The following is a 14798-nucleotide window of genomic DNA, read 5'->3' on the forward strand; positions in this document are numbered from 1 at the left end:
CCCAACGTGGAGGTTTTGTCGATTTTTTGGGTCGAAACCCACTGATGGACCTAAGGAGCTCCGATTGCACCCATTTCAGTTTCTATGGATTTCTGATGTTGCAAGGAGTTCAAATATGGCGTCCATTATTTATTTCGGCTTTTCATATATGTTAATATGTAAAATTAAAGAATCAGCAAAAAAAATCACACGTTCGGCTTCATTCAGACTCACATTCCATATCAGGCCCAACGTAGGCTTTTTGCCGATTCTTTGATTTTACATGTTAACATCTATGAAAAGTCGAAATAAATACCTAGAAAACTCCAATTACACTCATTTCAGTTTCTATGTATTTCTGAAATTGCAAAGAGTTCAAATATATTATTCATTGTTTATTTTTATTTCTTCAAATGTATTAAAATATTATTAAAAAATTAACTAATGTTATTCATATGTTCTGTAAATTAAAAAAAAAGAAGAGAAAAAAATATATAGAAAATGTACTTTAAAAATATATTCTTTGATAAATACCAAAATAACTTACATATTTTGATAAATTTAAATTTCTATATGCGCTTTTGGTAAATTATCGTTTAAATATTTGAGCTCAAATCTCAGTCAAATCTAAATAAAGGATTTGATGGCTCGTTAATATGACCCATCAACGGGGTCAAGCGAACACGTCCTACCGACACGTATCGAACGAGCAACGGCGGAGATCAATTCTCGTACGAATAGAGTGCATATGCTCATAATTTAACCGTGCGAGCATGTTCCCGCCTATGCTATAAAAGGCACCCTCATCTTCGTCTTCTCTGCTAACCGATCCATTTCCCCTCGAAGGAGAAGATGTCTACGCTGACGTGTCCCGATCCGTTGCCGTCGCCGGCGGAGGACTGCGAGCGGCTTCACAAGGCCTTCGAAGGTTTTTTCCCCTCGTTCTGCTCCTTGGGCTGTTCCTAGCTAGGGCCTAGGGTTCTTGATCTTTTCTGGCGAGCTAATGCGATTCGCCTCTTACTCCTTCAGGATGGGGCACTGACGAGGGATCGATCATCTCCGTCCTCGCACATCGTCCCGCCGCTCATCGCAGCCAGATCCGCCGTGTGTACGCTGAGATCTACGGCGTGGACCTCCTCAAGCCCCTCGACAAGGAGCTCACCCGAGATTTCGAGGTCGCCTCCTCCCGATCTGTTCGATTTCCCCTATTTTTTTTTATCATTCCGATCGTGTTCTCCGGATTGTTCCATTTTGCCTGTTTCTGATGTGGGTTTGGGTTCGGAGCGCAGAGGGCGGTTCTACTGTGGGCGGTGGACTCGGCAGAGAGGGACGCCGTGCTCGCGAATGAGGTCGTTCGGAAGTGGAGCCCCGAGAACCGGGTCTTGATTGAGATCGCGGTGGTGCGGACGGCGGAAGAGCTGCTCGCCGCGCGGAGGGCTTATCAAAACCGATTCAAGAGGTGCCTCGAGGAGGACGTCGCCGGCTCCACTCACGGTGATTTCAGAAAGGTAAACCGGCAGCGCGATGTCTGATCCTTGAAATCCCTAATTTTGCTCTCGATCTCTGTGATAATTCACAATGAAAAATGGAGATTTTTGTTTCGAGACTTTAAGACCATCCACTTGACTTAGCTGATTCCCTGTTCACCGCTTCAATCTCTAGCTTCTTGTGCCGCTGGTGAGCACGTTCCGGTACGAGGGAGCTGAAGTGAACACAAGCCTAGCAAAGACAGAGGCTAAATTACTGAATCAGAAGATAAAAGATAACGACTACAGCCATGAAGACGTCATCAGGATCCTCACAACGAGGAGCAAAATGCAGCTGCTTGCAACCTTCGATGACTACAACAACGCGTTTGGGAACCCAATCAATAAGGTATCTGCTTGCGTTTATCGGCAGTTTGACTTCTTCTTCTTCCTCCTCTTCTTCTTCCATTTTCCTTCAATCACAGGACTTGAAGTCTGATCCAACGAATCAGTTCCTCTTAGCTCTCCGAGCCATAGTACGCTGCATCACTTGCCCTCAGAGGTATCTGGAGAAGGTGATGCGTCTTTCAATTAGTAAGATGGGAACGGACGAGGGCGCCCTCACAAGGATCATCACGACTCGGGCGGAGGTAGACATGCAGCAGATAAAGGAGGAGTACTACAAGAGGAACAGTGTCAGGCTTGAGCAAGCCGTGAAGAAGGATACAACTCGAGACTACGAGGACTTCCTTCTTGCTCTCGTCGGGCAAGTGGATGCCTGAGCTAAGGCTCCCAGCTCTCTCTGTTCCGATCAAACCATTGAAAGTGCGTAATTCATTAATTATTCCCAAATTATTTTAAAATTTATTTATTTTTATCAATGTGATTTTTTTTATTATATTAAATGCTTTATAAAAGAATCTTGCGCTAGAACATTCTCGAACCAACCGCGAGTTAATCTACGACCTAACGGACGGATGTCATCGTTCCCTCGTAACCTACGAATTCAGTTTATTTCAAATTCTACCCGTTGAACGGTTTGGCAATAACACGAGCCCACAAGTGGGTGTCGCGGTTATGTGAATTTCAGAGTACACTTTAATTTAGCAGTCTGGTGTTAACGTCGCGGCACCGGCAACGTGTCGGTGACGTCTGCTTCTTTGTGGCGTGGGGCGATGATTCGAGAATAATCTGGCGATACTCGGTATGCGTATCCGTGCGACCGCTATAAATTGCGTTAATCGCCTTCTCAAGCCCGTGTACTACATCCAAAAGTCTAGCTCTTCCTCGTCTGTTAATCAAGGTATGGGGTTTTACCTTTTTTTTTCTAAGAAGATTTCCCCTTTTCCATCTTTTTTTCCCAACGATGGGAGAGTTGATGTTTTGGATTTGTGTTCTTTGATATATGTATTTTTTTGTAACTGTGTTTACGGAGCCCCGTGGGATATCTATTTTGAATCTTGCCTGGGGTTTCGCCCTTTAGAATTGCCTGGCTTTTTTTTTGTTCTTTGATTGTTCATAGGATCTCTTGATCTGTTTAGATCCTTACTGGTTGTTCTTGGTTGCGTCGATCAGATGCAGATCTTTGTTAAAACTCTTACTGGCAAGACTATCACCCTTGAGGTGGAGTCTTCGGACACGATTGACAATGTAAAGGCCAAGATTCAGGACAAGGAAGGGATCCCTCCTGACCAGCAAAGGCTTATTTTTGCTGGCAAGCAACTCGAGGACGGCCGCACCCTTGCCGACTACAACATCCAAAAGGAGTCGACGCTCCACCTCGTGCTCCGCCTTCGTGGAGGCATGCAAATCTTCGTCAAGACGCTAACGGGCAAGACAATCACCCTTGAAGTCGAATCCTCTGATACTATTGACAACGTCAAGGCCAAGATCCAGGACAAGGAGGGCATCCCGCCTGACCAGCAAAGGTTGATCTTCGCCGGCAAGCAGCTGGAGGACGGCCGCACCTTGGCCGACTACAATATCCAGAAGGAGTCTACCCTTCACCTCGTGCTCCGTCTCCGTGGTGGCATGCAGATCTTCGTCAAAACTTTGACCGGCAAGACGATCACCCTCGAGGTGGAGAGCTCTGACACTATTGACAACGTCAAGGCTAAGATCCAGGACAAGGAGGGCATCCCTCCGGACCAGCAAAGGTTGATCTTCGCAGGCAAGCAGCTCGATGACGGTCGCACCCTCGCTGATTACAACATTCAAAAGGAGTCCACCCTCCACCTTGTGCTCCGCCTCCGCGGCGGAATGCAAATCTTCGTCAAGACTCTCACGGGCAAGACCATCACCCTGGAAGTGGAGAGCTCGGATACGATCGACAACGTGAAGGCTAAAATCCAGGACAAGGAGGGGATTCCACCGGATCAGCAGAGGCTCATCTTCGCCGGTAAGCAGCTGGAGGACGGCCGCACTCTGGCCGATTACAACATTCAGAAAGAGTCCACTCTTCATCTTGTCCTCCGCCTCCGTGGTGGTCACTGAGTAATTTCAACTCTGCTTTTGTCTACTTGGATCTCTGTCTGAAATTGTGATGCAATAACTATGCTATTTAGAATAATGCATCATTGCAACTTGTAGGCTTCTGTCTTTAAGAGGAGCGACATATTTTCCATTAGAACAAAAAAAAAGTATCGAAATTAAAACTAATTTAACTTGATAAAGAAACCATTCGATCTAAATCTATTTACATACTCAAAGTGGATCACTTTCAAATATATTCTTAGCAAATCATGTTTCAACTAAAGCCTAATAATTTTAGTGCTATTGGATCATAGCCAATAATCCTATACATTCCTTCTGTCTCTTCTTCATTGAGTCTAATTTTGTATAGAACAATTTCAATGCAAGGGAGGTCAAGAGATGCCTCATGAATTCCTTTCATTTCACTTATGAACCAGATTAAAATCAAAACTTTGAGCAATCAGGAAACTTTGAGCTTTTTACTAAAATCGATTTCATTCCTCAAATCAAATATAGCAATAAGTTTGGAAGTAAAAAAAAAACTGAATGGAACTTTCGAAGATGATTTCCTCACAACTTAAGTTCTTTATTCGAAATGCTCAGGCAATGTAGCATGCATCTCTTTTGTTCTTGACCTGATTTATTGCTGAATTGTGGTGAGTTTTGCATGGTTCCCATTTCATCGGTAGGCTTCATATTCCTGAAATGGCGTAGTCAAGCGCATCGGCCAAGAAGTCTGCATCGAGGAGGATGTGGTATTACAATCTCAAAGAGATGCCTACTAATTGGTTAGGAAGTGCGAAACAGGTTCAGTAGTCTGTAAGAATACCTGCATCTTCTTTGGTGAAGCACATCGGTGGCTTTATACGAAAAACATTACCCTGAAGGCCTCCTTTCCCGAGCAGAACTCCCAGATCTGTTTACAAGCAAGTTTGGCATAGTAACAAGAAGATTGTTAAGAAAAAAATCGAGAAACATACCCTTGAGTTTTTCAAACAAGACTGCTGTCTCAGCCTTGGCAGGCGTCTTCTCCTTTCTATCGGTCACAAGTTCGACTCCCAACATCAACCCCCGCCCTCTAACATCACCAATGACTGAAATAAGACAGCAAGCAGTGTGAATGAGAAAACCAACAATCCTAAGTGGAATTTTGAGTCGATACTCGGTTTTTGAACTCTCTTTTCAATCTTTTTTCAGAAAAGCTCTAATAGTCAGAACTGTCTATGCAGAGTATCATCTCTCCCATCGTGTAAAGGACATTGGAGGAAAGCTGAATCAGATCACTTGTATCTAGCTGTATTCTACGATGAACTAAAATTTGAAAGGGTGTAGAAAGTTACTATCATGCTTTTGCTGAAGGTTTCTCAATCGCTCGATCAAGTGGGAACCAACATTAGTGCAATGTGCTTGGCGCTTTTCCTTATCCAGAACATTGAGTACGGCTAGCCCGCCAGCTGAACAAACAGGATTTCCACCAAAGGTGTTGAATTGTATTTTCTGCGACAACACATTTGCGATTTCAGGAGTAGTTACAACTGCTCCTAGTGGTAGGCCATTGCCGATACCCTGTGACAAAAATTAACAACAAATTAAACTTACCATCAGTGACGATAAAAGTAGGTTGATTCACACATTCTAGCCATTATTAAGAAGATCCAAACTGGTAAACAGGAGAAGTGGGGAAGGGGACTCGGTGTTTTTAGCAAGAAATGCAGTATCTACTTTGTAAGTGGCAACATATTACCTTTGCCATTGTAACAATGTCTGGAATGACGCCTTGTGTCTCAAATCCCCAGTAATGGCTTCCAGTCCTTCCAAATCCACTTTGAACTTCATCTGCTATGCAGACTCCACCAGACTTCCGGACAATATCATAGGCCAATTTAAGGTAACCAGGTGCCAACTCAACAGCACCACCAACTCCCTATGAAAATTTTGAAGAAAAACAAAACCGAAAGGTCCAAACTCCAAACTCAGAGTCTCTACAGTGATGAATACATATGCATGTTTAGAGAAATTGTGAATCATAGCTACTGCAAGTTATCAACCTCACCTGAAAAGTTTCTGCAATAAAGCCTGCAACATTTCCAGAAGTTCCATAGTTGATATGATCCTGAATCTCTCTAGCATAACCTGCAGCATCAGTGCCAAATGCCCCTCGGTAGGGGTCAGGATTCATAACATGGTGAATTTCACCCTGCAAGATTCGGCATGAAAGACATGAATTTTCTTTAGCATGCATGCAAATGCGCACACAAATCAAAATAAAAATATTGTTAAGCAGATTTGTCAAAGCTTTGCAGCCTTCTAAAATGAAAGACAATATATCAGCATTTGGATATCAATTGATAGGGAAATGAAAATTATTGCAAATATGAAGCTCCAAAGGCAACACATTAAAGTTCCATTCAATTTTGCTTGAGTGTCTAGTGTACAAGAAAAAAAATACAAGAAAATGATACACTTTATTAGCTCGAGCTCAACCTTTTAGGGGTTATGGAGTTAGACCAAGTATAAGAGTTGCTATATATATGTAAAATTTGAAAAAAAAAAAAAAAAATGAGACAATCAAGTATTATAAAAAGGGCAACCCGATGCACAAAATTTCCGTCAATAAGATGTCCCGAGGAAGAGTATATTGTACTCAATCTCACCCTGCATTGCAAGAGGCTATTTCTGTGACTCAAAACTCATGACCACCAAATCATATGGCAACAACTTTAGTATTGCACCAAGACTCCCCTTCAGGCAATCAAGTATTATTTTTTTAAAAAAATAATCTCTTTTGTACTCTCTTCTAAGAATATGGGTGTTCTCTTTCTCTCTCAATGAATGCCTAAAGATCCTTAACAATCTCATTGTAACAAATACTAGTTATCTTCACCCATGGAGCTGACAGTGAGCCTATGTGTGCTCCTAACTCCCATTAATAGGAGAAAAATACAAATCAATTTGCGCCCCATGAAAGTTATTTAGTCTAAACTTGTTAATACTAATACCTGAAATCATATTGCTTGATTCCTTCCACTAAGACACTAACCTCTAAGCACAGGAGTGACCAAGTCTTTTAGTGTCAGTCATAATTTGCCGAGTTGTGATAACAAACTTCCAATCACTTGATAACTCTTTTATATATATATAATGCACTTCCATTATCTATTTTTCTAGTTGTGTTCTCCAGTTATACTTGCTAATAAGTTAACTTGCTCTAGATCTAGCCAAGAAAAAAAAAACCCACCATTTATGGGATACTAAGAAACCTTCAATAATGTGACAAATCAAAGTACAATTATCTTAGAAGCTGAATATACAAAAAAGGAGAAAAAATTGGAAAGAGAAGTTGAACAATGATAAACCTGAGACATCTTCTTCAAGAAAACCAACCTGAGGAATTGGATATTTCCAAGTATGTAAAGCTGTTAAACCTATAGTTCCAGCACTTCCTCCGTGGTATGCATTTCTCAGGGCAATCATGCCAAGATTTCCAGTGTACAATCTAGCCAACAACATTGCTAATTCATTTGCTTCAGTTCCCGAATTAACAAAATACACGACCTGCAGTTTTCACAATTCCACTGACCATACAAATAATATATCTTGAAATTGATGATAGCTGAAATGAGAGATGTGACTGTTAAGCAAAGATGTCATGTAACTAAGCAAAAGAAGATCATGTTTATCTTTTTGCCAAACTGCCTACTTATCTCTAAGTAGTTCTAACTACCAGCCAATTGTTTTGGTTATATATAGCACAATGTAAAGCAAGGTTCTTTGCTTTCCTTGGCCATATGAAAGGTACCATTTTTGCTAATGCTAAAATAATCAACTAATTAGTGCTTCACACAATTTCTAAGGAATACATATTAGCCAGTCATTTGCCTCTTCTAAAGGACCAGGAGATCATTTATGCAGGCATAACGTACCTTAAGGTTGCCTGGCATTTTAGAAGCTAGAGCTTCAGCAAACTCAACAATAGCATGATGCAAGTAAATGGTGGTGGTGTGTTGGAGTAACTTCGTCTGCTCCAACACTGCATTCACTACATCAGGATGGCAATGCCCACAAGAGACTGTAACTATTCCAGCAAAGGCATCAAGATACCGTTTTCCAGTTTCGTCATAAAGATATTGCATTTTTCCTTCCACAATATTCAGCTGAAAAGATAAAAAATAAAAATGATAGGTAAATTGGCAGTTCTAGATATTATTTCAAGTGGGTTTAATCATATGTTAGGCTAAAAATCTATACATTAAAAATTTATAATTGCATTAAACAAACACACACGATTACCAAGAGAAATCATCCAAAGTTTCAAATGATTATTAAAAGCATTAATAACTTTTGGAATCTATGTTGTTAATATCCAAGCCTAATGCATTCAAAATTCGTTTTTAAATATTTTCAAAGTACCTTGTATATGCATACTGAATCTATTTTGTGGGAATTGACCACATAAATCTAGCTCCGCCACCTAAATATGCAGAAACTATGGGAGAATCAAGAATGATGAGCGAAAAGTCCTAAAAAAATATTATTTAAAAAAATGAAAATGAAGAAGACTTAGATTGGAAAGAATCAGACGTTATACAGTGAAAGAAGAGTTAGTTACATGTACTGGAATCGCGGTTTCCTGAAAATTACACACTAATCGTTTAAAAACAAGATTAAAACCAAATAATTTCAAGTACATTAATCAAGGTCCTACTCCAGTCCGAAATCCAACACGATCACATTGGATCCGAAAAAGGATTCCACGGCACTACGCGCGAATGCAAATGAACTTCCAAAAAGTAGCGAGAGAGAAATTACAGGCTTTTGGTAATAATAGAACAGCGATGGTCCGAGGAACTTCTTCCTCTTCTGGAGGACCTCCTCGGCCAACATTCCCTTGTACGGCCGCGGCTGGTGGTCGAAGGGCGGCAAGGACGGCGCCGAGGAGGCGAAGCCGCGGCCGAGTAGCCTGCGGATCAGCGCTTCCGATCGGGAGCTCCTCCGCAACAGACCTCGCAGGGGCAACATCGCGATCGAAGAGGCAACGCGAATTAGGGTCTTCCTCTCTTTCTTGTACTCGCCGACTTACCAAACCCGGTGGAGGCCGCAAGGGTTTAACAAAAGAGAAAATGATTCTATTTTTGTCTCCCTAATTTCGTACCTGACTTTCAATTGGGCAATAAAGAAACATCCCGCCGGACCCACTGCGATTAGGGCAGCGATTAAGGATAAATCGGGAAAAGATTAGCCTCCAATGCTGACGTGGAGAACCAATCGATCTGATATTAAGAAATATGTTAAATGAGCTGGAGATCCAAATGCCGGGCCGAGCCGGACCGAGCCCGACTCGATCAGACCCGCTGACATCACTTGGTTTAGGGATTTGCTGCATTAAGTGAACAGAAAACAGCAAACAGCCGAAAGCCTGCATATGACCTTCCTTTTTTTCCACACAAATCTAATGCAAAAAATCAATATCCCAATTTTTCTATGGGGAGATGTTACTAGAGAGTTGCCCATATAACTTCAAGTGGCACGAAAAAGTGATAGAACATCATGCCAAAAATGGCTAATATGATAAAGCTTTTATCATAGCAATGAACAACATTTCGATGTCTCATTTCATGAGGCCTAACACATGTTTATGAAGCACAAGCAATTTGATGCCAAGTGCCATACAACAGAAAACTCCCTTTTGTTGTAGGTGCTTATCGAGTAAGTTTGCAACTTTAGGTAGAGCACAAGAGCCTTATTTACAAGTGTATACTGTGTACCATTGGAAGCACTCTGTCAACTAGAGTTTTGATGCTGTAGTCTGCATCACTGATCACTCTGTCAGTTGGTGCATGTTTCATTCCTTTGTTGGTCAGTTCCAACGCTTTGCATTCTTCAATCCTTTAGACTTTGCATTTGCTTGTTGAAACGCCAACATTTTTTGCTTCTTTCGAGCTTGTTTCTCTTCCTGCATAAAGTGCATATAGTAGGGTATCAGAGAAACAAGGGGTGGCTCAAAGAAAGATTTGTTTCTAACTGGAAATTTAGTATTCGATTTGTCTTTAACCTTTGACATCTTGGATTTGGCTTTAACCTTTGGAGCCTTTTCTTCGAGCTCAGCCTCGCGATCCAGTTCCCTTTTTCTGGCCTCGAGATTCTTGTCTAGATAATACTGTCAAAAGGCACAACAAGAATCGTTATGTCCATACTCGAGATAAATAAGTGAAACAACAGAATAAACTGCTGAGGAAGCTCAAACTAGATGATCTAATCATCATACTGTTTTATTGCTGAATTGAAGAAACTATGTGTATATTTTTCTGGAAGGAAAGGAAAAAAAGGTAACATGACAAAAATTCTAAGAACGGAAGGTTACATTGTAATCGCCAGCATAATCTTGCAGATTTCCATCTTTCACATCCACAACTCTATTGACTATCTGCCGTATGAAGTATCGATCATGTGAAACAGTGATGACAGTGCCTTGGTACTCAGATATAGCCTCCTGTTGCAGCATAAGAGAGTTTCAAAGAATTTCAAGTTATTCATCACAAAGAATAAATAAAAGTTGAGGAAAACAGGCGCAAAGGTTGGAAATGATACCTCCAGCATCTCTTTTGAAGGTATGTCTAAATGATTGGTTGGCTCATCAAGAACTAACAAAGTAGATGGTTTCACCAAAAATTTGCAGAAAGCAAGCCTTGCCTGCAACCGTGGAGTAAACACAAGTTAGCAAAATTTGAGTTTACTACCAGCTCAAAAAACAAATGACTACCATCTGTTTCCGATAATCTACTCTCGTAACCATCACACAGCATAAAATACATTGAACTTATTATATTTGTGGAAAGAAAGTGTTTCAAGAACTTTATATATCAGATAAATAAGACAACTTAGAATTTCATTAATTTTCTTTACTTTTTTGATGGAAAAAAATTATTCCATGATAAGTTATTAACCCACATGCCATCAGGAAAATAAATCATATAAATGAAAGCTCCAGAAGAAAATACAATGTTGTCTGAACAACTTCAAAATTAGCTGTCATGTAATAACAAAACTGAATTGCAATCAAAGGAGAATGAAGACTGTTGAGTTTGTGAGAGGTCAAAACAGATCTCCTAGTCGTACCTTTTCTCCACCACTTAAAAGAGAAACTTTTCTATCAAGCATGTCTGATTTGAAGTTACAACGACCAAGCAGACCCTTTATATCATCAATTCTCCAATCCTCTGCAGCTTCCTCAACTGTCTCTAGCACAGTTTTATCAAGATCAAGTGCTTCTGCCTGTTAAGAAATTGTGAACTAATGGTAAACGTCTGCCATTATTACAGAAGAAAACATTAAGAATAATGAAAATGGAAAGAATTATCAAAATATATTTGAAAAAAGAATGCAGACTTAATAACAAGCTTAAGTTAAAATAGCCGGCAGTGAATACAATTGACAAACCATGCAATTGTAGCATGATGAAAATTATGAGCATTTGTTTATCAAGGAAATCATCAATACGTAGCTAGATTTGGACTATAAATTGCATCCTAATAAATTGAAGAGGTGGATCCAAATCAAACTAGACAATACCTGGTTTTGTTCAAAATAATTTGGCAACACATTATGCTCCCCAACCAACACATCACCATCCTGAGGCTTCTCAAGGCCCATGATTAGTTTAAGCAAAGTACTCTTTCCACATCCATTTGGACCAAGAATCGCTATTTTCTCACCTCTCTCAACTAAAAGGTTAGCCTTTTTAAACAGAACCTGCCATGTCAAAAACAGAAAACTAGTTATTGGATATGAAAACTGTCTGTGCAGTATCTCACACCATAAGGATGAGTGTGAATTTCTTTCTAGAAGAAAGCTTTATGGCTAAACACTATAATGAAATATCAAAAAATATTATGCTTACCTTATCATCATAGCCAAAATTTAGGTTCTTGATTGATAAGACCGTCCTCCCACTTCTTCCACGCTCAGGGAATTTAATTTTTAATTGCTTTCTCTGAAAAGGTTTCTCAACTTGTCCTTCTTCTTTAAGTCTTTCCAATTTCTGCCAAGGTAGCAGAATGAGGCACTTATTAGAAAGTGTCACAAAATAAACATGAGAGGCATTCAAATGTAAAATTTAGAAGAATTATACGAACAAGAACAAATTATTTATTACTCGTTGATCTGCTAATTCTACAAAGATGTTTCAACCTCGGGGGTACTTACATGTTTAACCTAATGAACTAGTAATTCTAATTAATTTTGAGTATTTAACACCTCTTATATCACTAAAAGTCTCTGTTTGAAATAGTTACTTCAAGCTTTTTTATTGTGTTCTTGAAAAATAAATAATATGAATATAGTGTCATCAGATTGATCTACCATACCCGTGTTATTCAAGTCAGTAAAGGAAGCATTATTGCCTATGCAAAACCTTATATAGAAGAAGAAAAATTGAAAGGTCATTCATATAGTGTCATCAGCAGAATGTTCAGAGAATCAAAAACCTAAAATTACCTTTTCTTCACTAGACGCACGACCAGAATTTACACCAGCTCCTAACCTATTTATTAAGTCCTTAGTGTGTTCAATCTCCTTCTGTTGCTTTTCCCATGCTGCATTTTGAACTTCTACCCATGTTGCTTTTGCTAATACATACTCAGAATAGTTGCCTACAAATGTTCTGGAAATTCCCATATCAGTTTCCACAATTTTTGTGCACAGTTGATCGAGGAAAGCTCTGTCATGGGATATAATAACCATTGGCACATCTTGCTTGTTTAGATAAGCTTCTAGCCACTCAATTGTATCTAAATCAAGGTGATTTGTAGGCTCATCAAGGAGGAGTAAGTCAGGATCCTGCAACCACAATTTATAGAAAATGAATCACCAACTATATGAAATTCATATGCTATAGATTAAGCATGATTTGAGAGCAAGTAGTGAGTGACAAAAAAGAAACGTTAAACTGAATGTGAACTTAGTCATCAATACAACTGGAGAAAAAAAAACAATGTCAATGTAATTGATGGCAATAAATCAGGTTAACCTAAGTTGAAACAACAGAACCCGTGAGAGTTTCAAGACAATCTTGAAGAAGCAATACCAAAGTCTTAGTTTTTATGATAAGCTGAGGTGCAATGACAAGTAGCACAAGTCCTATGAGTCCACTAGTTTCGAATGCTTTTCAAAATATAGCAAACATATACATGCAGTTATGAGTATATACTAAAATTCACAACACTATGTAAACAAGTACAAGAAAAATGAAAATAATCATAAACCCAATATAAGGGTATTTCACTGTTTGTAGCATGCCATCTATGAAACTAGACCACTGAAAATATTAAAATAACAAAAAAAGGTCCAACTGCCACAAAACAGAACATCCATGCACAACTTTTGACCAGTTCACACCAATGCACACAGTCAATTTTGCACACTTCAAACTACTTATTTTAGTTTATAGACAGTCCAATTAAATAACATGGTTGAATTTATCCATTTTTTTAATTGAATACGAGATATTATTTTGAAAATACTCAAAAATGAGGGAACTTTATAAATTAATTCTAAATGTACCTGAAGCAGAATCTTCCCAAGAGACATTCTCATCTGCCATCCACTGCTGAAAGACGCTACCAACCGATCAGAGTCTTCTGGCGCAAATCCAAGCTCGGGCATCAATTTACTAATTTTTACATCCACCTCATCAAGGTCGAGATCCTGAGCTCTTCTCTGGAGCAAATCCAACTCATCCAATAGCCTCCCCATCAAGGCCAAATCTTCTACGGAGTTCTCCAACGCCTTCTGCACCTTCTCCAACCTCTGTGCAACTTCCATCTCTTCCTTGAATGCGTTCAGAAACTCTTCTTTCACTGTCCTGCTAGGGCAAACCTCGAACTCCTGGCTCAAGAACGCGATCTTCATATTATCCTTCGCCTTAACCACGTTGCCCGAGTCAGGCTCCTCCAAACCGGCGATTATTCTGAGCTGGGTGGTTTTACCAGCACCATTCACTCCAACAAGGCCTACCTTCTCTCCTTTCTTAACCTCCCAGCTAACATCCTTCAGCAAGGTCACGCCTTTAAAGCTTTTGCTAATATTCTCTAATCTAACCCCCGAAGATACGCTCGACGCCCCCGTACTCGTCTTCTTCTTCCCTTGCTTCTTCGACGAGTCTTCCACGGAGCTATTCGAGAAGAGGGATTCAAGATCGACGGCCGCGTCCGCCTCGACAACAGCGGCATCGGTCGACGCTTGAACGAAAAATCCAAATTTTCTGACCAAAGCCTTACCAGATCCCGTCCTTTTCACAAACGAAACGCCCAGCCGGCGACTGAGAGGAGGAGAAACCGAGGCAGCGAAAACCCGCGGCAAGATTCGGGCGTTCCCGGCGTCCAACAGAGAGGATCCAGCCATGAATCCCGATCGTAGATCGAGGCCCTGAAGCTTGGCCGAGAGATCCATTGCCGGCGACCAGAAAACTCTAAGCTTTAACAAATTCCAGATACAAAGTAAATCCAAAACAACAGTACCAAAATAGATTTCGCAACCACCGAACTACAAAATCTCACAAAGAGGAAGAAGAACTTCCGAGATGATCGGGGGCAATCCCTCAAGCGCCCTCCGCCGCAGGAGTTCACTGGAGAAAATGACCACTGGCCGTTTTGCGCCACACAGATACCTCATATAATACACAAGAAATTCACAAATTAACTGAACTACCACCCTTGGCATTCAAATTAATTACAGAAACACCCCATCCCCGAGGTGATCATCACACGAACGACATACGATCGGACGGTTCTTTCGACGGATACGATGGGAGATGACGCGTTATCCTATAGCAGACAAACGAAGGGCAATAGTGGAAGAAAAGTATATTTTATTGATTTTTTAAAA

General features: G+C 40.3%; 4 protein-coding genes across 6 annotated transcripts; 2 read left to right on the forward strand and 2 right to left on the reverse strand.

Annotated features, from left to right (window-relative positions):
- Positions 1-769: 769 nt before the first annotated feature.
- LOC121976665 (annexin D2-like) lies at positions 770-2502 on the forward strand. 3 transcript variants are annotated; one of them, XM_042528935.1, is made up of 6 exons: positions 770-907; positions 1009-1154; positions 1269-1487; positions 1642-1854; positions 1931-2270; positions 2377-2502. In XM_042528935.1, exons 1-5 carry the CDS (start codon positions 832-834, stop codon positions 2225-2227), a joined length of 951 nt encoding a protein of 316 aa, XP_042384869.1. In that variant the 5' UTR covers positions 770-831; the 3' UTR covers positions 2228-2270; positions 2377-2502. The 3 variants fall into 3 exon arrangements, with proteins under 3 accessions (XP_042384869.1, XP_042384868.1, XP_042384866.1); XM_042528934.1 differs by having other exon boundaries at positions 2364-2487; XM_042528932.1 differs by lacking the exon at positions 2377-2502 and having other exon boundaries at positions 1931-2371.
- Positions 2503-2605: 103 nt separating this feature from the next.
- Positions 2606-4039, forward strand: LOC121976666 (polyubiquitin-like). The gene is made up of 2 exons (XM_042528936.1): positions 2606-2748; positions 3021-4039. The coding sequence occupies exon 2, from the start codon at positions 3021-3023 to the stop codon at positions 3936-3938; it is 918 nt and encodes a 305-aa protein (XP_042384870.1). The 5' UTR covers positions 2606-2748; the 3' UTR covers positions 3939-4039.
- Positions 4040-4393: 354 nt separating this feature from the next.
- LOC121976664 (alanine--glyoxylate aminotransferase 2 homolog 1, mitochondrial-like) lies at positions 4394-9020 on the reverse strand. The gene is made up of 9 exons (XM_042528931.1): positions 8727-9020; positions 7841-8071; positions 7302-7472; positions 5971-6114; positions 5662-5841; positions 5258-5483; positions 4898-5011; positions 4747-4833; positions 4394-4653 (listed from the first exon to the last, which is right to left on the reverse strand). The coding sequence occupies exons 1-9, from the start codon at positions 8934-8936 to the stop codon at positions 4610-4612; spliced, it is 1407 nt and encodes a 468-aa protein (XP_042384865.1). The 5' UTR covers positions 8937-9020; the 3' UTR covers positions 4394-4609.
- A 432-nt stretch (positions 9021-9452) lies between these two features.
- Positions 9453-14562, reverse strand: LOC121976663 (ABC transporter F family member 5-like). Its single transcript, XM_042528930.1, has 9 exons — positions 13476-14562; positions 12411-12752; positions 11815-11955; positions 11487-11666; positions 11034-11189; positions 10506-10607; positions 10279-10407; positions 9970-10074; positions 9453-9870 (listed from the first exon to the last, which is right to left on the reverse strand). The coding sequence occupies exons 1-9, from the start codon at positions 14361-14363 to the stop codon at positions 9775-9777; spliced, it is 2139 nt and encodes a 712-aa protein (XP_042384864.1). The 5' UTR covers positions 14364-14562; the 3' UTR covers positions 9453-9774.
- Between the last annotated feature and the right edge of the window lie 236 nt (positions 14563-14798).

The sequence above is a fragment of the Zingiber officinale genome, chromosome 4B, assembly GCF_018446385.1.
Source record: "Zingiber officinale cultivar Zhangliang chromosome 4B, Zo_v1.1, whole genome shotgun sequence".
NCBI lineage: Eukaryota > Viridiplantae > Streptophyta > Magnoliopsida > Zingiberales > Zingiberaceae > Zingiber > Zingiber officinale.